Source organism: Diprion similis, chromosome 12 (assembly GCF_021155765.1).
Source record: "Diprion similis isolate iyDipSimi1 chromosome 12, iyDipSimi1.1, whole genome shotgun sequence".
Lineage (NCBI taxonomy): Eukaryota > Metazoa > Arthropoda > Insecta > Hymenoptera > Diprionidae > Diprion > Diprion similis.
In genome coordinates this window covers 5,332,868-5,356,457 of record NC_060116.1, presented here as the reverse complement: position 1 = coordinate 5,356,457, position 23,590 = coordinate 5,332,868, and the positions used below count along the sequence as shown (strand labels likewise).

The following is a 23,590-nucleotide window of genomic DNA, read 5'->3' as shown; positions in this document are numbered from 1 at the left end:
GGTCCCGTGTCGTGGTTCTAATAAAATTGTTGGGGATTAGGCTTGGTCTACAATACCATGCGATCGTCGTCGAACGCGCGCAAAATTCCATCTTTCCCAACAGCAACTAGGGCATAGAAACTCGAATCACTGCCATGGTGGTGATAGAGAAGGATAGCATTCTATTACCATGGCAAGAAAAATAAATATGCCGATATATCTATGTAATACATTCGGTGCAACATAGATATATGTAAGCCTGGCACATGACTACTAGCGCCACAATGCGGCGAAGACATTTTGCGAACCCGATTTATCCAGATTTAACTACCATTTAGTATATGTATCAGTGGAATAAATGTATGGAGGGGAGTACTTTTAACTAACTTCAGACAAGGAAATACAGTAAATTGAACAGTCTGTATTCCTAACGTGCAAGAATACCGATTTTACGCACAATTTGTATTTGCCAACTCTTTTCATCAGTTGTAGAAATATTCTCAGTCCAAAGCTTGACTGTCGAACTGTAGAGAAATCCGGGGTTTCTTAGCGACCAGTAAAATCCGCAACTTCCACTTACATAGTTGCATCGCAACCGTTTTATCGAGACGTACGCCTAATGAGATATCTTGTTGGATTTGCGAATCCTTACTTAACATTTTAGTCAGTTAAAACTTGAATACTCAAAATGGAAATGCCGACTGAAGTTGACGCGGAGCAAATCAAGTCGGCAAGTATTCGTTTTATGTGTCAAAATACATGCGACTGACTGAGGACCACTTCAATGATGAACTCCTCCGCAAGGATCTCAAATATTAATGGAAAAAATATGAGAAAATCACCTATGGAAACCGAATTCCATATCAAATCTTACATCTGTTATATTACTCTGATTTGTTATTACGACAGCCATCAACTGCAGTCATAATATTTTTAGGTTATCATTTGTCCCCGCTTGTAAGTCGGTTTGTTCGTTGCGTGAATTCACATCTTTAATTCACTAGCTTGTTCTAAATGACTAATAATCCCTTAAGAATTCTAACATAACCGAGTTATTCCTAAATTGCGTTCAAGGAAATTCCCACTCTATGTAATACTTGTTGACCAATTTTCATTTAAAGGCCAATCAAGATCACATATAATAGATTTACCAGTATCTCATGGCGTTGAAGTAAAAGTACGAATTTTGATCTATTACAACTTTCGGCAAAAGTAATATAAACGTACTTTCGTTTTGTCCTACGATCTGGTAAAAATTTGAAATGTAACCATATAATTAATCGTTCAAATTTCACGTAGTGTGTTCTTGTAAAATATTTAATAAAATCTATTCATTATTGGAATATTTTTATAACTTTTCAGTTTAGAGACTTCTTGACGTCGTATAATAAGCTATCGGAAATCTGTTTCATCGACTGTATAACCGATTTTACAACACGAGACGTGAGAACCAAAGAGGAGAAATGTGCGCTGAATTGTATGGAGAAATATATGAAGATGAATCAGAGGGTCTCTCAACGTTTTCAAGAATTTCAGATGATAGCCAATGAAAATGCCATGGCAGCAGCTAAAAAATTAGGCCAATTACACTAATAATACTATATTTATTGTTTTTGCTCACTTAGAATCCTATCAACAATTACTCCCCATGCTAAGCAAGCTATATGCTGTATTAGTTATATGAACAACTTGTTACTATATGAATAAACTAATGCATAAATTTTATAGAAGTAGTAGTGTATTTATTGTTAGATTATGTTTATAAACATAACTTCCACCATTGGCCCATCTTTTATCAACTAGTTTTAAAAAACCGTAATAGAAGATCATTATAATTAACATGTACAGTATTCCAGACTGAACTGTCGGTAACAACTTAAAGGTATAGTTATAAATTATTATGATCGGCATTCAAGTAATATTCAACAAATAAATGACCGGAGATCTACTTACACCTCAAAAAGACAGATATACATCTTCGAGGAATTCTTGCGCATGTTTCGTCAAGGTCTGCTTTAGGTACGGAAATGTACCGAAGTATAATTCATGAGACATGTAACTATTGTTCTGGTAAACCTTGGTATATAAAATGCTTAAAAATAATATTTCTCTAGGTAACGGTTTTTTTACAGTCATTCCTACAAATATTTCAAAGTGTAATTCAAACACAAGACAGGATTGTAAGTTTCTCTTTTTATACAGCTAAATACTGATAAAGCGAATGGAATTTTCCGATAGAATAAGAAAAATCACAAAATTCGGGAAAAAATTTCACAGAACATAAGCACATAATGGGATAATTTGATAAATCTATAGGACGGAGAAATAAAATCGGCTACATTTCTTTTCGCCATGTTATTGACTTTTGCCTTTGACAACATTTAACTATGCTATCAAAGTGTGATGGAGCTTGATTTAAGTTTGAATTATACTTACTTACAAAAATTTGTATACGACTGGTAAAACGGAGTTTTTGGAGAATTGTCTTTGTGCAAGAATATATGCATAGATTCGTTATAAAGTCTCTATTATATTTAGCTAGATTTGGAGTGACCAAAGCTATGAAACTTTGGTTTTATTTGCAGGTCTGTACTTGGTATATCCCAGCCAAAGTTTACGGTTTCTGTCAGACTCTCGACAGAGCCAATGCCTTGTATTTGGTTTGTAATTTGTGTACCAAAATTCGCACTGGAAATAGGTAGCTCGTTTTCCTGCATTTCCGAATCAGGATTTGGCGAATTTGGTGGAGTCTTTCGCAGCCTCTTATAATCGGATAATCTATTCAGCGAAACTTGATCGACGCAAATGGCTTGGGTCGTATGTCGAGTTTTGTATAAAATTGGACAACTCAAATCGCCCTTCAAACTTAAGCTGTACAAATTGGCAAGTCTTCGTAGTTTTTCACGTTCAGGCTGTCGCATTGGATGCAACTTTAATTCACTTTGGCTAGGGTCTTGTAAAAACCTTGATACTTTTTCATTCGCTGAAGTTATTATAGAGTATCCAGGCTTATTATCCACACGGCGTCGCCCAGCTCTAATTACTCTGCCACTGAGTCCATCTCGAATCCATTGCATTCTTTGACGATAATTTTTTTTCGCTTCATCGGTTAAATGCTCAAAGCTACCGTTTAGTATTACTTGCAGAGCCGGATCTGAATTGACCTTTTCTTCATTTGTGCTTTCCCCGTCGTCCCACCATCCTGAATCTCCAATCCAATCAGATTGCTCATCATCGCCTGAAAGCCAAAATTTCGTAACTGTAATGAAGACATCACTTAAAAAAATAATGCATGTGTTTAATAATAGGGTGCCTTCACCAACAACTTTATTTATTTTTTCCACACACTCACTATCACAGTTCATAACAAAATATTGAACCTTGTGCATGGAAAATGCAGAGCAATTTTTTCAAGCTATACCGCATCCGAGATTTTGTAGTCCCCATTTGAGTAACTTGTAAGAAATCCAATTCTGATGTTTAGATGTAATTGATAATTTCTCTATATGATGAGCAAAACTTTCTATGATAGAGTTTCAGAACTTATTTAGTTTTCTTCGAATCGGCGTGTAGTAGAAGATTTGAAGCTGTACCGATTTTTCAAGAAGGTGAAAGACTATGTTCACGCAATGTTGAATATTTCAGAAATCGTACTGCTTAAATTTTTCTACAAAACGCCGATTTGAAGAAAACTACATAAGTTGTCAAACGCTACCATAGAAAGTTCTATCCATTGTATAAAGAAATTAAATGGTAAATGCGAAATCTTGATACCTCACTGCTTAAAGAAACGAACAGCGTTTTCCTTTTATGACGTTCAATATTACGTTATCAACTATGGTTTCATCAAATGGTAGATCGGCACCCTAGTGTTTGAAAGTATCGTAATGGAATATAGTATCTGTATAACTCGAGTAAACACATGTCATATCTAAATTATAAGCTCACCTTCGCGGTCTTCATCGTTGGTAATTATTCCAGCTTCAGAATCACTAGATGAAATGCTAGAGTTCGAAATGCGTGAGCAGTCCATCGCATCCTCAGCTTGAATCTTTTCACGGTTTTTTATTTTTGAATTACGGTTTGGTTTGGGAGATCGCATTTCACAGTCAATTGAACGCTCGCGACATGACCTCTTCCTTTTTCCACACCTAAGATCGACATTACATGTAGTTATTTATTCTACTGATGTGGGACATTTTTATCTGAAGTGAAAAATCTGAAGAGAATAAGATTGTAAAACTGGTTAATCACCATGTTGTTCCATATCTAAGTCTGCAATCGTTTCGAAATCCTCTTTTCTTTTTGCCTGACAAGCTCGGGATCATCGTGACAGTTTGTGACGTTGATGGATTAGAATCAGAGTCGATAGCCATTCGCTTGAATTTTCTTTTCCGCCTAGTGTTAGCTCCAGGTGCAAAATTTTCATTTACTGAATCGCTTTCGATGTTATTGATATTTTTCAAGTTTGAAAAGCGAGCGAATCTTTTTGTCTGGTTATTGTCATCGCTGTCCGACTGATATTTTGAGACTGTCGCATTTTTTGGTATGCGTACGTCACATATCGAGGAAGAACTATCATCTGAATGCTTATTTGCGCTCAGAGAAGCTAAAAAATTAATCATAAAACATTACTTAATATCATTATTATTATTATTATTATTATATGCAGCTGATACTAATTTTAGTTGGTGAATAAAGATCGTTTGTTTCAGTATATAATCTATTCCTGTGCCACCTATACTCACGAATATTTCCTGTTGACCTTGCTCTTCTTCTGATACCCCATCTACGCCTCACATTGGCGCTGTTGCTACTTTCTTCTAACGCAAGGGTCAAGTCGTGAACAAGAGCCTCCATTATAACTCTTAAATCCACAGACGCTGTTTTTAGGGCGCGCTCCATTTGAAGAGTACGCTTTTTCCTTGAAATTTAATGATTGGTCAACCCAATTAAAAATAACTGAATTAATTCAACTTTTCTCTACCCTTCACCCCACAAATCTAGTGCTCGTGATAAGCGATTCAGGATTTTTAAATATTTGTTGGGTCGTTTATCAATTATTTAAACATCGAATAAAAGCTACATTGTAAATAGGGTGTCTTAAGCTCTCTAATTTCATCACTTGAATGATTTCTGTCAAATGATACATTGACTAAGCGATCTGAAAGAAATTATTTTTGAAAATTGAACAACGTGGTATTTGTAGTCAATACTCATGTTTAAAAAAATCTCAAGACAGCGTCAGAGGTGGCTTTATTGATGGAGAGCCTTTCTCATGACTGCTCTGGAGATCAGAACTGACAAAAATACAAGGGAGAACTGTAGTGACGTTGGTAGGATGTGAAGAAGTATAGTTTCGATATTTAAAAGAAAAAAACATCGCATCTGATGTATCGTGATATGTCGGTATTGAATCCATTAGTCCTCGCATACGGTAAACTGCATTGGTTAAACTAATGATATGATTATACAGACGTTTATATATTAACAGTTCTAATCCCGTTACACCCACCTTTTTTTACAATGTAACAGGTCATTATCCAATTTTAGATTGAAAACGGACTCCCAAAGGTTAAATATTTTTTTGCACTCTTGGTAAAGTCAAATGTTGTATTAATTTTTTTTCTTTTTAACCGCATGTTTGTGTAAATTCAAAAATTTTCCAATTATGTCATAGTAGAACGTTCATGAACATCAAGGAGCTGGGAAGTTCGTGTAGCTAAGGATAGTTTTATGTATGCAAAACCAACCTAGACATTTCTCTGGAGTCATGCAAAAGATTGAAACAAGAAATCTACAGATTGAGATTGAAAAAAAAAAAGTTCCCACTAATTTCAGTTGTTGTATAACAGCAAATTATTATAGAAATTCAATTACTTTATTTGTATGCTGCTTCATAAATTGTTTATGACTTTTTAAGTTGGAATTAATGTGATATGGTTCAAATTTGATTGCTATTCTTTTGATACTTTTGAATGAAGTTCATAAAGGTACAAGAAACCTATAAATTCATTCCATTTATATAGAACTGTATTCGCAATTTCGAAATTTATTTGTGACAAAATAATATTGGTTTTTTAAAATAAGCAATTAGACAGTCTCATAAATCTTGGTAGAAAATTGATATGTAATTTGCATAAAATATCATTTCAACAAAGCTTACGAGCACAGGAAACTATTGGAATGAATGAAAAACCGATGTGACCATATCATGAAAAAATTCCCTCCAGGTCAGTAACGGGAAGGAACAAAATACAGAAAAATATGCCTATTTGCCTGGATACGGTGTAACAATAACAAAAATAGCAATTTGAATTAACAATTTAGAGTTTACGACAAGTATAGTGTAAGGTGTAAAAATTTCATTTGAATGTACATGCAGCTACGACTCATGGAAAATTCGTATCACGAAAGAAAAACGTGCAAAACTTCAAACGTAAGTATGTACGTACATACTACTGTCACCTAGTTACTCATGAGAGGTAAAAAATAATTGAGTTCAAAATCGTGCAACACAGATAGCCAGCAGACGGATGTATGTAGGTAGCTCATAGCTGCTGATCGCACGCACCTTGCGTATTGTAATTTTGTTTGTATGTACGAATGTGTTGTTATTATTGTATTAAATGCGTGCCTAGTAGCCACGCGATTCTATTATATCGGTGTGACCATCTTCACGAAACTGTTGCAAGCGGTGACAAATTTTTTATCATCTTCGGAGATTGTTGTTATGTATTTAACGAATAACTTGTGACGGCCGATCAGAATGTGTTGTGTAACATGCGTGTGAACGTGTATAGGTATGTATACATACCCAGAAATCAAAGCAAATTAATTTTCAAGCTTATCCCGTGAAAAGCCTGAACGTTATTGGCCAGGAACGATTTTGCGACCAATGACGATCCGTTGATGGACTATTCGCATGTAACCATTGACGTAGGAATTAGAGGGACGCTGTGTTCCTACGTCCATGCATATAACAGGCTATTCGCCAATTTTGCGCACAATGTTAATCATTTACCTTTAATTGAGATTATATTTGGCAAGTTTTTTACACACAATATTCGTGAATATTTGTTTCTAAATTTTTCACGCCGCAGAAGCATTGGATGAAATGCAATTTGAGAATGCGTAGAGATTTGATTTTGAATCTCGTAGTAATTATCAATTGACAATCGAGAAGAAAAAAGCTGTAGATGGGAGTAGAGTCACAATCTGTAAACATGACAAGATCAACGTGTATTTATTCACGTTATGCAGTCGTTCATGCGGTACCTAAGTATAAACTTTCTTTGTCTTCGTCAAGTTTCTTCCCTTAATTAACAACCCCTAAAACATATTGAACGATCATATCATCGAAGGGTCTTGTTCCCTATAATTTTAATCTACTGCGTCGCACTACAGTCAGTGGGCGGAGTTTAAAATCATCGTTTTGCCATTCATTTCGTATATATACGTTAAGTTATTATCTTATTCAAACGCGATGCAATCAGCAAAAGCACGTACATATTACGCCTTTTACGCCGGTGGTTTGTCTCGATGATTACAAGGCAGAAACCTGTGGAAATTCAAAACGATTGCGGACGCCTGTGTGGCAGTGGTGGCCTGCTGCACGGGAACTTCCGGCTTAACATTTTACGGACGCTGACCAGAGTAGCTCGGTTCACAGATCACATTATATAGGTTGGAAAAAGTTAAAAGTTTAGCTCGTTGCCGATCTTAACCGCGAGATTTGTGCAGAAGTTGTGCGAAAGTTCGGTTAGCTAGTCAACCGTGATTAAAAAACAGTGACAAGTGTTTATGGCGTGATGTTTTTCGGTTGTATTTACTGCTCTCGGAGAGCGTATATCGGCAGAGCTGTGTAAATAGCGTGGCAGTGAATTAGCGGACAAATGAATGCGGAGTGCGGTACCATAATAGAAGAGAGGACATAACGCGTTTAACAAACGTCAGGGTGTAATACTAAGACGTAGCGTTGAACGAAATAAAGCAATTAAATACACCCGTAATATTTATAACGTAAATATTTATTTATTCTTCGGAGCCCGGTTTGCCTCTGCCGAAGTTTTCGGGCACCAGTGAGAAATATGGATGCGGCGGACGTAAATGGCGGGAACGCCGAGGTAGTGCCTAACCTCGAAAAAGTTGCAAATTCAAAGGCGAACGAGTCGACGGATCTCGGGGACGCGACTGATGCCAGTAAAGAAGAGGACGCCGAGGTTAATGGAGACCTGAAAATAACACCCAAGAAGGGCACCCTCGGTAAGAGAAAAATGCGCAAATCCAAGGCCAACTCCACCAGCATCATCGAGAGTGGTTCCAAGCCAAAGACGAGAGGTAGAAAGAGAAAACTTTCCGAGAGAGAAAATGTCAGCTCCGAAGAGTCAACCGAGTTCAATGGGTTCGACGTTCAAGGTGTCGGGAACGAGGAACCTGGCAGTCATGTGCTTAAGAAGCTGATCGGTGAGTCTAATAATCAATATCGCATCGGTCGCTTGGCAAAGCTCTTCAGCGACATTTTACTGTATATATTTAGAAATGTAAGCGAAGAAGTTGAAAGACTGGTTTTGTATTGCAAATGTACGTTGAATCGTCGCTATCATTTTGAAATCCACTCGATGATTGGGAATTCGGCACGTAATATTACAAATTGAAGTACAGAATTTTTCTTGCCGTAATCGGGTGGCGCTCTGTGGAGCATCGCTTAATTCCGAGTTAAGTTTATTTGTGACGTGAATGCAAAAGCCTTTTTGCAAACTTTCTACTTGGAAGAAAATTTTCTTTACTGTGTAATGATACACGATATAGCTAAAAAATCTGGAACACAGTTCTTCAGACTAATGTGATCGTTGTCCATAATTAGTTTTATGTTATGCAAAATATTTCTGAATGTTATATTAGGTAGAATTTATTCACTGTTTCGTCTGTTTGGAAATAATTTTACACTGTACTTTCTCCATGCCGAAGTGTTAGGTCTAAGATATCGATTTACCTTTTTTAACTGAAATAATTTTTAATATAAGCAAACAGTTGTATTGTGTGCAATATTTTCTGCCATGGAAAATTGAAATCATACATTTTTTTCAGTAACAGCTTATCTCTGAAATTGTCCCTTCCTTCATCCTCCCACTTTTGCAATTGACGTGCCTTTTAGCATGAATTGTTCGCTCAGTGTTTGCGTGTGAATTTTTGTAATTTTTCTTGCTCTTGAAAAAGTTATTTTATGAGGGTAAATTAAGAGCGTAGTTTGCAATAAATTTTTTTTATGATCTGTGAAAAGATAGCACAATTTCGTTATTCTTAAACATATCGTACCACATTTCTTAATCTAAATACAATTTTATCAATGATTATGTAAAATTATTTGCTCCACCAAAAATCAGAAGAACAAGATTGATTTATAAACTTAATAGTTTATTTATTTATACAATTTCGACGGTCGACATCAAATGCTGTTTTTTTAAAAATGAATCAAGCAATCCTTTTACTGGTATCTGTTTTAAATTTTTCAGGACACTATTGCTAAAAAGATCGTAAACTATTTTCTATCACTCTTGTGATCTTATCTCATCTGGCAGTCTGGCGTTTTTACATACGTGTGATGCACAATGCTATTGTATAATTCAATACTGAATATAAATGCAAGTTGGTAGGAAAAAAACCACAAAAGAATCTCTATCTTTGATATTATCCTGTATTTTACAAATCATGGATTTATTTTTCATGATCGCTGGTTACTGGTTTATAGTAACTGAAGTGGAGTTAGTTTGTCAACATATAGCAGTGCATTAAAAGTTTTTTAATGACTTATTCTTACTTATTCTCATTTAACGTTTGATAAACCTATTGAGTGTTTGTACAAAATTTCAGCCGAAGCTGAATCAGCAGATGTGCCAAGAAGTAAACGTCCGAAACGTTCCATATCAAAAAATTCCTCCAAGTTATCGGAAAAAAGTAATGAAAAAAAAAATTTAACAGAAAAGGATAACGATACTGATTCGGAGGATAACAATATGCTAATTGACGATGGCACTGAACAAAGTGACGAACAAAGAATTAAAAAAGAAGTAGAGGAAAAGTCAGAAACTGATTCAATTGGTGGTCCACACAGTTTAGAATCTGAAAACGAACCACAAAAAACAGAGGAGTCGTCGGCAAAGTCTGCAAACTCTTCTACAAACAGCAGTCCGTCTGCAATATCGCAAAAGTCAAAAGCCAGTAGAGTATCTCGCGGCGCAAGTCCAGGTAGTGCGATCAAACAAAAGATTTCAGTCGACCTATCAAATCCAGCTTACAAGGAACCTTTCAAATATGGGTGGAAACGGGAACTCGTGTTCAGAGCGGGAACGGAAAATAATTTGAAAAGGATGGCAGACGTTTACTATTATACACCCAAAGGCAAAAAAGTCAGAAGCTTCAGAGAAGTCGCCGAATTTCGTAAGTTTTAAAATAGGATTAAATTGTAGAATTTGTCAGCCTGGCTTAATTCAGTTTTACCTTATACCCAAAGAGACTCATTTCCTTATAAATGTTTTCCCTATAATAACTTTTTACAGTCAATACAAAGGAGCTTACTATTGACAACTTCACATTCTTCAAAGAACCAATCGGCCTTGATGACCCAGAAAAAGAAATAATTAGAGATGCCAAACGAGTTAAAGTGAGTATACGATAACTATTTATTGGACATATTAGGGTGGTATTCATGACCAGATCTCAACTTACGACCATTTTCTTCACGAAGACTATCTTATTTGAATATACGGATGCTTCGTTGTCTTATTTTAAGACAATCTATCATGAAGTTCTTGTTCCTGGTGGTCTTCTTTTCTCGAAGACGGTCTTAATAAGAATTCATTTTTCGTCGACTTCCATCATTTTTACGTTGGGTCAGCTCATCGAAGTGCTCGATTCGTGTTTCCTATATCTGTATGACTTTCGGACATCTCATGGCTGTTCGTTGTCCTTGGTTAAACTCATATTGGAATCACAGCATCAGTATATGCATGGCAAAGTTTTGTATATTATAATTTACATTTGTTTTAAAATTCAAATAGAAACACTTGAGAAAATGTTAAGCGATAAAAAAAAAAAAAAAAAACAAACTTCATGAGGTTTAATCAAAATATGACCTAAAATAAAATATCTTACGTTTAAACGATACAAATAATTGCAATCAAGAAAAGTGACAAGTTGACGATAAAGACTAGAAATAGCACCCGACCAAAGTTGCAGCTGAGTATAACAGCTGCCAACAAATTACTCAAGAGGTAAGTGAGTAATTTATTTTTGTTATACAATTTTTTTTACCAAATTATCATATAAAATTGTAACACAACATACTTGGTCTAAAGTTATAGTACTAAGAAATTGATTAATCGATAGACAAAGTATTAAAATTTGGTTTTGGTTTTTAAAATTTCTTCATGTGTATTCGGTTGATACATTATAAAGTAATGTAATTTACTATTGAATATGTTTCGACAAATTGGCTAAAATACGTATTTTATTGTAGGGAAACTTGAATCAGTCGAAAAGATTGCGGGCCAGTAATAAACGAGCACAGAAAGATCCATTTGCTATAGAATATGAAACACTGATAACTACCCAAGGAGGGCTTGACGAAACAGAAATGGAGCTAAATGAGAATTTCGATGCAATTCGTTTGTGCGCTTCACATATGTCAGAGGCTCAATTAGGTAGTAAGTATTATCTAATTGAATTTAAAGGTAGTTTAAAGTTGGAGTTTGAAACAGTAATTTACACCAGTTTTGGTATCAAGCTATCGCTACTTGCGGTTTGGGAATTTAATATTTACGTGGAATTTATTCACACACCATTATCTCACAATGCACCTATTCACACTTGTCAAATTCATGTGTAATTCATTTTAGATGTGGCACAAGAAAATGAAGAGCAGCAATCTGACGTCAGTGATGCTATGGAAGAGAGCACTCCGTCAACCTCAAGACAGTTTGCCTTATCACACAGTAAGTAGTGATTATTTTTAGCTCTACTCGAGAAATTATTTTTCATTCGTTTACTCACTCCGTTGCATGACTTTTAGCTGAAAAGATCGTCTTTATGTATTATACTATAATATTGCAGTGAACTACATGATTCAACCAGGAACCCATCTTTCAAGTTTAATTTGCGGGTCACAGCAATTTACAATGCAGACTGATACCGCTATTCAAGAAGAGAGCTTGAAAGTCAAACGAGTGAAGCGGTTAATTGTACATGATAAAGAACTAGCAAAACTTCGGTGTAGTTATGAAACAGAAGTGGGTGAAATCAGGAAGAAGTATGAAGAAGAATTGAATGATATGAAAAAGAAGCATTTGGAAGAAATTCACAGTTTGGAAATGCGCTTTGCAGAGGCTAGATTAAAGCAAGCTGAATTAGAATTACAAACAATGGCACAGAAATAATTATGTGTGTTATGAATTTAACACATAATATGAGTATTAAGACAAAATCAAAGAATCAGAACAAAAATGTAAATAAATAGATGTATGTATTACAACGTTAGCCAATAAAAATTTTATAGTCGGAATATAACACAGTCTAATATTTTATACTTACAATTCTAATCCCTAGTTGATCATTACACAGCTGATCAAAATATTTTTCTGCGTATTCTTATGTTCTTACGTCAAACGAAATATTGTTTAAACGTATACGAACGAGAGCTTCAACAAACAGTCGTGTATCACAAATGTAACGTAAAGGTTCTAAGTTTTCAATTTACTTATCATCGAAATTGCGTTTTATACTACCTACTTGTGTGTTCAATTATCCGATCAGTCCTTTTGATATGCATGGCAACACATACTTTCAAGTGCTAAATACCCTTCCAAAAAATGCATCCACGTTTTTCATGAGCATCAAAGTTTCACCCAACAAGGAAAACTGGCTGGTATGTCGGAATGATTTCACAAATTAATGAAAAATAATATATTGTTGCATACTTATCATGCCATAAATGTGAATCATACTGTTATAGTCACAGAACGCTCAACCATTTTGAAGCTACATTTCTAGTGAAGTGGCCTTTAGTACTAAAACGAAGCAGGTAAAATATTACATTGGTCACCAAAATTTTGATTGATACACTGGCAACAAAACCTTATACTCTTAATATGTAGTTGTTAGCATTTTCCAGGTCATCTATGATTGGTTGAAACAGAAATGTTTTCATTCAGCTGTTACACATCTACGTAGCATTAACGATGCTTTTGCACATTAGATGTAAATGTGAATATCGCCCTAAAGTCTTTTCAAAATATATTTATAGCTACTAGCCTTTTAAAGTTTTGAAATTCCACTGTTGAATTTACGTGAACGTGTATTGTAAACTAATAATATAAAACAAATAGAATATTTGTCCCGAAACATCTGAAAATTCGAGAGAATTTATAGCTTATTTTTTATGACCACTGTTCCATAACATTTAATACAGTACATTGAAATGTCTGTTTCATTACAGTGTTTTAAAATAATCTTTCAATTTAAAGCCTCTTCTACAGTTACTTTTTGAACTGCGATTTGATCACTTTTGTTAGACTGAAATTCTTCGAAAGCTTTGTGTCTCAGAAACTGGAAATTTCTAATTCATACATCGCACACAGTGGTAGCGCCATAAAAAAGTACGTCATTATTATTGTTTCACTTAATGTTATCGGAAGATTTGCTTTTTTTTTACAGTTACAGTGTTCTTATTAGCGTTTTACCATTTTTATTTGCCAGGATTCTGGTCCAGCGACACCTTCTCCTGCAAGAAAGGGTCCAGGGAAGAAAGCAGCGCCGGCCAAAAAAGTTATCGAAGAGACTCCACCAAAAGCAGTTGGCAAATCTCCAAAAGTAGCAGCAAGTTCACTTAAAGTTAAATTGCCAACAAAGAAGGCAACCCAAAAAGGTACTTGTTTGCCGTACTACAAACTTCCTACGTAAATTGTTCCTTAATTTACACTGATGTATAGGAAATATTAATTTTGTATAACATGCCTTCTCGTTATTTTTTTTCCGTACATCAGGAGTGGAGCGAATATGTGCCAATCATTTTTTACCTGCTAGAATATAATGGCATAAAAGTTTGTTTACTTTAAGTAACCACACCTATGTAACTTTCTGTTACTGTTTGTGTCCATGACATTTTTAACTGTGATAATTAGAGTCGTCACTGATGTGAGAAACGAGTAACAAACATTTTTGTGTCCATTTTTTTTCTAGCTGAAGTAAAACCTCCGGTTGAAGAAAGTGAAATGCTTCCACCACAGTGGAGTTCTCCACCTGCGAGGCGAACTCAACCTGCACCTGAGAAGACACCACCAGCAAAGACTAAAAGAGCCTTGAAGTATGTAAATTTCACTTTCATTTTTAAACACTTTATTTTACCTTTACCTTTGGTACTTTCAGCGCTTGCTAGTTTTCATCACTAACAAAACTACGTTTGTAGGTGGGGTAACTAATTTTGTGATATTCAATCAAATATGTATAAAACATTGCAACAGCAAATTTGACAACTAATTGAATTAACACAAACGCCATAGCCTTAGGTATAAATAAACCGTTAAGAGTTTTTTATCCATGGTAGTTGACGCTTTATGCTGTATTGTAAAACTAATTATTTATGGGGGTACTGCTATCAGTATTTTTTGAAACCATCCAAAGTTTCTTAAAACATTCATAATATCCCAAAGAAATGAAGTACTTTTTAGACTTTAAGGAATTATGCTTGTTCATATAAATGTTTGGGAAAAAATGGATTAACAAGAAAAAGATGGTCAAATATGGCAAACAAAAGTCTGTGAAGTCCCAGTTTGCAGATATTTAGTTCAAATGTTTAACAACTAATTTTCGTCGTCATTGGCTGAATTTTTCTATTATTTTCAGGAATAATTTTTCGAGTTATTCTACTTTGTTTCTCATAATCTGACGATTCTATCAGTAATTTTCTAAATTTCAGTCTGCCAGAGACTAGGGAACGAGAGTCACAACTTACGCTGTTTGTAAAAACGTAGGTTTGAAAAAAAAAATGACGGTTTAAAGTTTTAGTAAAATTTTCTGATAATGTTGTGTCGTAATATTCAGTTCCAATCCTAAATGTATTTCTAAATCTCACAGTGCTCTTTTCTCACGAATGTAATATTTTCTTTCATTATATATTTAGTCCATGTTAGTTAATTTCGAGCGGGTTTATGCCTATCTAGAGTGCTTGTCCATTCTTGAATCGTACTGTTGTACACGCGTTGAAATTGTTGCTTATTGAAGTTATTAGTTATTATAAAGTTAACTTTATGGACGTATATTTCAATGAAAATAAATGAATCTGAGCGCGCTGTGGCATAAATTTTTGTTCCAAAGTTCTAAACTACAATCTATCCATTACTAATCTTGGTTCTTATGCATGTGTTATTTGCACTGTTGTTGTCATGCACTGTCTCATCATTTCTAGGACAATATATTCACTGGGCTTCTGTAAACGCTAATTTACATGTTAGAAATCGAAAATATAATACTTCACATATTACTGCATTAAATATCTTACACGCGTGTTGGTTGTTCATATAAATTCTGCCATCTTATGCTACTGCCATGCTGATATTGACTATTTTACTTTACACTGTACAATTGTTTTATTGTAAAAAGTACATCCGGGTTGCATGAAAATTATTAACATTTGGTGACGTTCATTAATTCGCATGATTATTTCACATCTGATTGAATACTTTTCTTTATGATTTTAGCGACCTTTATGATCAGCTTGATATAGATACTGAAGAACATTTTTTAAAGTAGGATTATAAAATATTTTTAAATTTTGAATATCTCACTGCTTCAAGTTTTATTTTGGAAGGATTTATTTTTAGATTTTTATAATTCATTCACTAAGTAGTACACTAATATGGAACTACATTGTCTGCTTCGAAAAATGTTTCTCAAAATTTAAGATCATGTGGTACAAAAAAAATTTGCTTTCACAGAGGATATACTACAGCAGTTATTATCCCCTATTACTATATGAACATGCCAAAGCCCACTCACATTTACACATACACGTGATATTAATTTAACTCAACTTAATCTCAGTTTCTGCTACATCTCAATATTTTTCTTTTTTTATAGATATAGATATTTGTCTTGTTAGAACATAGAAACAGTTTATAATTGTTGGAAGGTCAGATAGATATATGTAACCTGTTCGATTACCTTGAATTCACAAATTGAAAAACCTGCCTTCCTCATCGCTTCCAAATTCCTATTACGCTATTTCTCCTATCAACTTTTTTTTTTATTTTTCTATCCTTATCTCTCTCCTCCATCCAAATCCTCGTACCGGCGCACATCTTACAGGGCCAAAGTCCAGGAACCCTGCAGTATACGCTGTTCTTCGAGTATGGGGCTAATTCCCAGTCTTCAGTGTCGCGTTTGCCTCTGTCTTTATCATCCCGAATGTGTGGATGGAGCTGAATTTACTGGCAGCAACGAATATGTGTGCAAGGTGCGTTTGCTTATTTCACAAAATTTAGTTCATATCCGTTTACAAATTTCATGTGATTTTTTTGTCATTCTTCTTAATTTTAATTTACTTTTATAATATTAATTTATAACTTTTTGTAGTCATACTTTGAAAAGCGATGTCTACTGGTGATGTTTGAAGATTTCTTTCAATCTAGCAGACTCCCTATGTATTAGTAGAATGAAATTTTAGACTGAGCTTAGGAAATCTCTCCTTCTATTTGCAGAATTGCCAGCAGGAAAACGAAGATTCATATCAGCAGCAACGTCAGCAAATAAGTCAACCGTTAACTCCACCACCATTGATACCAATAAGTATGCTAGGAGCCCAAAATGCTAAGTCGAAACATCCATTGAACTCAACACCTCCAAAATTGCAAAGAATACCAAAATCTGAAAATCCAGATTCGCAAATCAGAAATGCTTCGAAAAGTTCGAGATCTATACTGAATAAAAAGTCACCTGTCGTTGAAAAGAATGAAGGTAGCTGGTTCACACACTCAAGGAATGAACTTTTACACAGTTGCGATGGTATGTTACCAAAACCGGCCCAAAATATTGCATTAATGGCTGGTAAAAAGTACATTGTTGTGCCCAAAAATAACTCTATGGCTGTGCAGCCTGCCGTTACAGCTAAACAAGACAAGATTGGTGACAAGCCACCCATACTTAAAGAGAGTTTGCCCACCGAAGTTTCTAACTCAACAGAGAACTCGTTTTCCTGTTCAACTCTTAACAAAGGTTTGACAACAAAACTTACGAAAACCGAACAAGACAAATCTAATTTCGACATAGGATACTTTGCACGAAATGTATCGGACGTAACGAACTCAGCCTACAGTGAATCTTATACCGAAATCGACTTGGTAAACAGAGACGATAGTCGATCACAGTCAAAGAATATTAACGATAAGGTGTCAAACGATGTTTCGAAAAATTCAACTCTAAGAACTGATTCGATAGAATTGAACCCATCAAACCTAATGTGTACACATAGAGAAACGACAATGGTCGTCGATGTAGAAAATCACAAAACTTCAAAAATTACACTTGTAACCCAAACATCTAAATCAGATAATTCTGAATACTTGGAATTTGGGGAAAAAGATTTGAAAACTTCACAGAATCACGTTAATTCAAAAGGGCCGGAGTTCTCGAGGACACATAACAAGTAAGTGTGATTCTGAAAATATTTGTTTTTGTTTACCCAAAAAATAAACAGGAAATTATTTTTTTGAGTTCAGTTACTTATTGGGTCAGGTTTTATTCCCTTCTGAGGTTTTGGCAGTTGCTTTGTACATATTGTATTTACAAGATGGTATTGCTATGTTCATTGTATAATTAAAAACATTGAATTTAGATTTCCATGATTAATTCTCATATATATATATATATTCTCATATATATACATATATCGCTCGTTCTACGTCAAACCGTACGATTTTCGGTAAAAATTTTAATCAATGACCTCGATATTTTTAACATTTAACAGACGCATTCTACTAATGAAATAATGGAACACGTGTTTCGCGAAAAAAATTTGCGATTTTTCCTGAAGAAGATATGCATGGTAGAAAATTGCAGACAACCACAAAAACGTCGCGCTTGCGAATATTCAAACTGCTGTATCTTCGAATCCATTCGCCGTACAAAAATATGCAAAAGATTGATTTTGAAGATATTGCAAAATATAAACGACCCAATTAATAACCCTGCCAAATTTTTTTGTACGACCAATGGATTCGAGGATACAGCAGTTTGAAAGTTTGCATGCGCGACGTTTTTGTGGTTTCGTCATCTTCTTCAAGAAAAATCGCAAATATTTTCGACGGTTTCACGCGGAACGAGCGATGTATGAAAATTAAACATTGATATTTAAATTCATATATATATTAATATCAAATAATTAAAAAAATATACATATTATGTATATGATTTTCTTACTGTACTTGAACACCAAAGTATTTCTATATTTCACAGTTGAAATTTTATCAAACAGAATAATCGTACCTAGAGGTAGTTGTAATTACTGCAGACAAAATCAATACTTCAATATTGCCTTATGGAATGTAATTATTTGAGATCATTTTTCTTTTCTTTTCTTATTTTTTTTTTTTGCAGTTATTTCTCCGAATCTTCCTTGCGAATCCAAATGTAATTGTATTAGGCAGAGTATAAAAATCTTTCTTTAGCGTTTGAACGATTGTTTTCATTGTACTGTTAAGCGGTTGAGCTTTTGAGGAGTATCTGGTCTCAATAAAATTAACAAATAAATGGCAAAATTAAAATTTTTTATTATTGAACCGATGAGTCTTCAGTGTTTTCAGACTACCCTGTTGATCAGAAACGAATATTTTTCAAGTGTAATGCTATTTTCATTTCAACATTTATTATAAATTGTAAATGCAATATATACTGACGTTTATTATATTTGGAAATATAAAAAAAGACAATAAAGATAAAAGAACAAGAAGCAACATTAAAAATGAATTTGATTTTGATTTATGATCGAAGCACACTGCCTTAGCTTCGAAACATGGCCAATTTCTGTTCAAGCATAAAAAAAAGTGATGAATTGTTGAAAATTCCTTAAATGGTAATTGTAGTATCAAGGTAAAAAATTCATAAGTGGTATTTATGGCAAAAAAAAAGCAAAAAAAAAAAAAAAAAACACTTGCAGGAAATTTTATTCTGTGAAGTACCATGTCTAAATTAAACATTACGTTAATGCTACAATTATGGAGATAGCATAATGAACCCTGTATGGTGCTTCAATGAAAAAAATCTAATTCATTTTTACTTTTTATATTTACAGATATAAAGACATGTGCGAGCCGAAACACAAAAACACTTAGTGCGTTCTCCCACAAAACATTCCTAAAGATCCTATCCAAACACATTGTTTTCCTAACTTTGTGCCAATTTTTTATCTTTGATTTTGTTTTCCTTGTCTGCAATGTCAATAACTTTTATCATTAATACTCAGTTTTTTTATAGCAATATGTAAGAGCTTCACACCGGACGGTTACCCTATATTATTGAATTCATTCTGTGACCAAATCAAGCATTACTGATTGAAAATTAGTTGTACATAATATCTTTGCATTACATATTATATTATTATCGTCTGGGTACCAGTATGTAAAATTTGTATTCAGGTTCCTTTGTGCTTTCTGATATTCTCAAGCAAGCCAAAAAAGTTATGATTATGCTTTAATTTGATTATGAATTGATATCGACTATTTCGGTTCTTGTAAGTAATGTACAGTATAGTGGTCACGACTTGGGTATCCTGATATTATTCGTGAGTTGGGTATTTAATATGTAAAGGAATTTCTTTCTGTTTTTATTACCAATATGGTTTCATTTCACATCGTACCAATCAATACCTGAATATAAAGTGTTAATTCGGAATGGTTACTTATATCTAGTTCAGTACCTATGGTATATCGATAAGTTTTTAAATACTGCATTTGAAATGGTATGATGTTGTCACGTTTTCCTGTAGATTACCGAAGACATCAAAGAGACCATCCTTAATGAGATGTCGAATTTCCACACAGATAAATCTAAAGAAGCAACATTGTTCTTTTAAATTTCAGAAAAAGGCAGCTGCAGGTCGAAAGTGAACAAAGGCAGCATTTCATGGTATCTGTTTGCGCTGGTTATCATGCCTTGTCTCGGGTGTTCCAATATCTTAAAGTACAGGAGCTTCTCAGGGCAGCTCGGGTGTGTAAGATGTGGCGAGATCTAGCTGCACATCCTGCATTATGGAAAACAGTTCGTATGAAAAACAGTCAGGTGACGGATTGGGACGGACTAGCAGAATCGTTGAAGAGACATGGAACTCAACATTTGGATCTGAGAAAAATGCTGGTGGCAGGAGAGTCTGACGATATTTGGAGGAAATTTGTAAACGTCATTCCACGTGTCACAAGCCTAGTTAGGCTCGAGTTATGCCGGTGTCCAGTATCCGTTGTTGAAGATGTAATCAAGAGCTGTCCGCAACTTGAAGTACTAAGTGCTATGACGATAAAATGTGACTCTCTTAATTTGGGGTCCGTTGGAAACCTGAAACATTGCCTAGAGCTCAAGCTGAAAGCGATAAGTGGAATGTCCTTGAGCGGAGATCTTACACCACTCAAAGAACTGACGCAACTGACGCATCTGGTGAGTTACCAACTAGTAATTTTACATTTTACGTTACTTGAAAAACTCTGGGATATACATTTTCGTGTCTGGGATAGAAAAGCACATACTATAATATTGTCTTGACCATATCTTCAGCTTTTTGTTTCACTATTTTCACAAACCAATTACTAGTAGGAGAAATATTTGAATGTACAAGGAGGACACGTCTAGATATATGAAATTTCGTATGTTTTATTTTGTAACGTACTTCTGTGTCATGAAATTACGGATAACGCAAACAAATAATGTACATTGGAACGAAATATGTAAGAAATGTTTTCATATCTCCCCATTCGTTATTTCATAGTTTTCTATTACTGTTTACAAGATTCCTTGATCCACAACACATATTTTTGTATCTACTCATTGTCTTTTTATTTGAAACGATGCACACCTGTATCTTTATCATTTTCAAACTTATTACAAATTTTATACGAATTATGTAATATGAAGCATTTAAACATTAACAAATTGTGTTTTTGACATCAGTTTATCGTGCTATAAGATAATAAATTTGTGACTTTGTTGACCATTTACAGAGCTTGACGTCTGTCAAAGAACTTGGCAAAAAGAAAATTGATGTTATAGAGTCACTGACGAATCTGGAGACATTGGAGCTTGGCGAATGCTCAGATTTCCCAGACAAGTTTGGTACAGTAGTTCTTCAAAAGCTAAAGAAATTGGAGCGTCTCAGATTAGAAAAAGGACAAGGTTCCTGCTGTACTTTTGATATTCTTGAGGGTGTCTCAAAGCTTGAAATTCTTAATCAACTGGAATTGGTTAATTTCGATGTGAAAAATGGATTCGACAAGTATTTAGCCAATTGTAAAAACATCAAAAGATTACTGATTATACCAACGTATATTTCCCAATCTGCAACATCAAACAATATGGTCCTTGGAGGAGTTACTGAGCTCTCAAATAATTTGACACATTTTGTGTGGGGAGTGACACTTGAGCTATTGAGAGTGACCGAACTTTTCGTTGATCAATGTAATCAGATGAGTAAACAAGTTACAGGAGATTCCATACCTGTTTTGAAGCCTGTTCCATGTTTAAAACTAATTGAAGATATCGAAGAGGAAAATAGTGAGGCACCAAAAGGTAAGCAAACTGATTTTTTTTTCGTCGTAGCATTGTTTATTTTGTACAGAGATGTAAGAAAAAGTTGTTGAAATATGAAAATTAGAGGAAATCCAGATAAAAACTTGTATTTGAAATATTTCGCAATGATAAGTCTTTTATTACACAAAAAACTTCTAACTACTACAATAACTAATGTATATGATTTTATAATACAGTTTAGACTTTTTTAGATTTTGTGCCAAACCTAAGTTTTATATCTTATTATTGAAATCTGAATAATCATCAATCGACTATTCATAATTTTAATTACAGGTGACGATAAACAGCAACCAAATTTAACGAATCCGCAGGTGGATATCTTGCCTCTTCCACAATTACAAAAGTTGCTTCTGACTGCGTTACCAAAAACACGTGTCAAGATTTTGAAGATTCCTTTCCACGCGACTTGGCGGCAAAGCATTTCAGACTCTACTACCCAGTAAATAAGAGAATTACGAAGAAGATGCAGATAGAATTTACAAGAAAAAAAATGATGAGTTTTAAGTTAATTCAACTTGGTTGCACAATTTATCATTAAAATATTTACGAACTTAATTAGACAGGATTATGCCACGACCCGCAGTGTATTTTACAGAAATTTATACACGTTTGAAATAAATTAGTCATACGTACAGATTGTTCTCTAAATCTCGATACACTCACGAACGAGAGTGAATAAAATATTCTATCATCAAATTCAGTTGGCTTTCAGAAATGAGGAAACTGAATTTAAGCCACTTTAACCCTAATATGTTGAACTCTCAAACTTGACATTGACTGTGCACTGAATTCTGTTGGTTTTTAATGTACAATCCCTATGATATCGATTTCTCGCAGTCAAGTGTATACAGACTTTCGGTACTGGTCAAATAATCACAAGTTCTTCAGTCCTTACTTAAAAGATTGATTTTCGACATTGATCTGCCCATAAAATCAAGACCTTTTTTGGTCAGATCGATGAATTCGGTATACCCCCGATGTTAACTTGGTTTGGTTTACGCCTCATCTACTAAACTTTGAGTGTAAAAACTATTCGTACATGATATTTGTTTTTAACTATCACACAAATTTTGCAGAACAGTTGAATATGCATCGACGTTTCTTCGCACACAAGAAAATTTTTTTAACACTTTTCTTGGCACTCCATGATGAAAGATTCGAAACGATTGATTCGATGATTTAATAGTTTTATTCTGTGATTAGAAAGGTTGGTTTTTTTAATCCAATAGTACGTAATTGTTCCATGCATGGAGAGAATAGTTGGCAGAAACTGTAGCAACAATAACTAAGAAATCATTAATCAATTGGAAATTGAGATTTATGGGCATTTGGAAATTTTTGGCAGTTGACTCTGGAATATATTCTTGCAATAACTTGATTCGAGAGTTGAATGTAGGTAAATAGGTACTAGCATGCTAAAACAGACAATCATCGAGTATTGGATTTTGACAGCCTCAATTTCCTGTCCGTGCATAGAATGTTTTTTTTCTTATTATAAAGAACTAAATGATACTTTGCTAAATTAAGAACAAAGGATTGTTTTATCACGCTATGTGGTTTATGGTAATAATTTATTTTATTCAATGCTAGCTTAATGTTAACAATAATTAGGGCAAATCTATTCGCATGGAGTGTATAATGCTGATTTGGTTACAGAAATTGTGGAGCCAGTCTGAAATAATATTACGGACTGTTATGCAAAAGTGGCAACCGCATGAATAATTTCAAGGACCCGATAAGGCTCGTTGAAAGATATTTGAAAACTGTTATA

The 23,590-nt window shown here is 34.3% G+C and overlaps 3 protein-coding genes across 7 annotated transcripts; 2 read left to right on the top strand and 1 right to left on the bottom strand.

The window, feature by feature from the left end:
* Positions 1–337: 337 nt before the first annotated feature.
* On the top strand, positions 338–1,704 carry LOC124412956 (mitochondrial import inner membrane translocase subunit Tim9). The gene is made up of 2 exons (XM_046893209.1): positions 338–709; positions 1,342–1,704. The coding sequence occupies exons 1-2, from the start codon at positions 668–670 to the stop codon at positions 1,570–1,572; spliced, it is 273 nt and encodes a 90-aa protein (XP_046749165.1). The 5' UTR covers positions 338–667; the 3' UTR covers positions 1,573–1,704.
* LOC124412953 (G patch domain-containing protein 2) lies at positions 1,700–6,815 on the bottom strand. 4 transcript variants are annotated; one of them, XM_046893200.1, is made up of 5 exons: positions 6,797–6,815; positions 4,728–4,903; positions 4,234–4,588; positions 3,928–4,130; positions 1,700–3,217 (listed from the first exon to the last, which is right to left on the bottom strand). In XM_046893200.1, the coding sequence occupies exons 2-5, from the start codon at positions 4,882–4,884 to the stop codon at positions 2,514–2,516; spliced, it is 1,419 nt and encodes a 472-aa protein (XP_046749156.1). In that variant the 5' UTR covers positions 4,885–4,903; positions 6,797–6,815; the 3' UTR covers positions 1,700–2,513. The 4 variants fall into 4 exon arrangements, with proteins under 4 accessions (XP_046749156.1, XP_046749155.1, XP_046749153.1 ...); XM_046893199.1 differs by lacking the exon at positions 6,797–6,815 and adding an exon at positions 6,554–6,755; XM_046893197.1 differs by lacking the exon at positions 6,797–6,815 and adding an exon at positions 5,733–5,788.
* A 129-nt stretch (positions 6,816–6,944) lies between these two features.
* Positions 6,945–22,301, top strand: LOC124412951. 2 transcript variants are annotated; one of them, XM_046893190.1, is made up of 11 exons: positions 6,945–8,445; positions 9,853–10,419; positions 10,539–10,642; positions 13,732–13,900; positions 14,215–14,338; positions 14,951–15,001; positions 16,339–16,486; positions 16,731–17,674; positions 20,106–20,673; positions 21,234–21,798; positions 22,093–22,301. In XM_046893190.1, the coding sequence occupies exons 1-11, from the start codon at positions 8,070–8,072 to the stop codon at positions 22,260–22,262; spliced, it is 3,786 nt and encodes a 1,261-aa protein (XP_046749146.1). In that variant the 5' UTR covers positions 6,945–8,069; the 3' UTR covers positions 22,263–22,301. The 2 variants fall into 2 exon arrangements, with proteins under 2 accessions (XP_046749146.1, XP_046749147.1); XM_046893191.1 differs by lacking the exon at positions 14,951–15,001 and having other exon boundaries at positions 6,946–8,445.
* Positions 22,302–23,590: the final 1,289 nt, after the last annotated feature.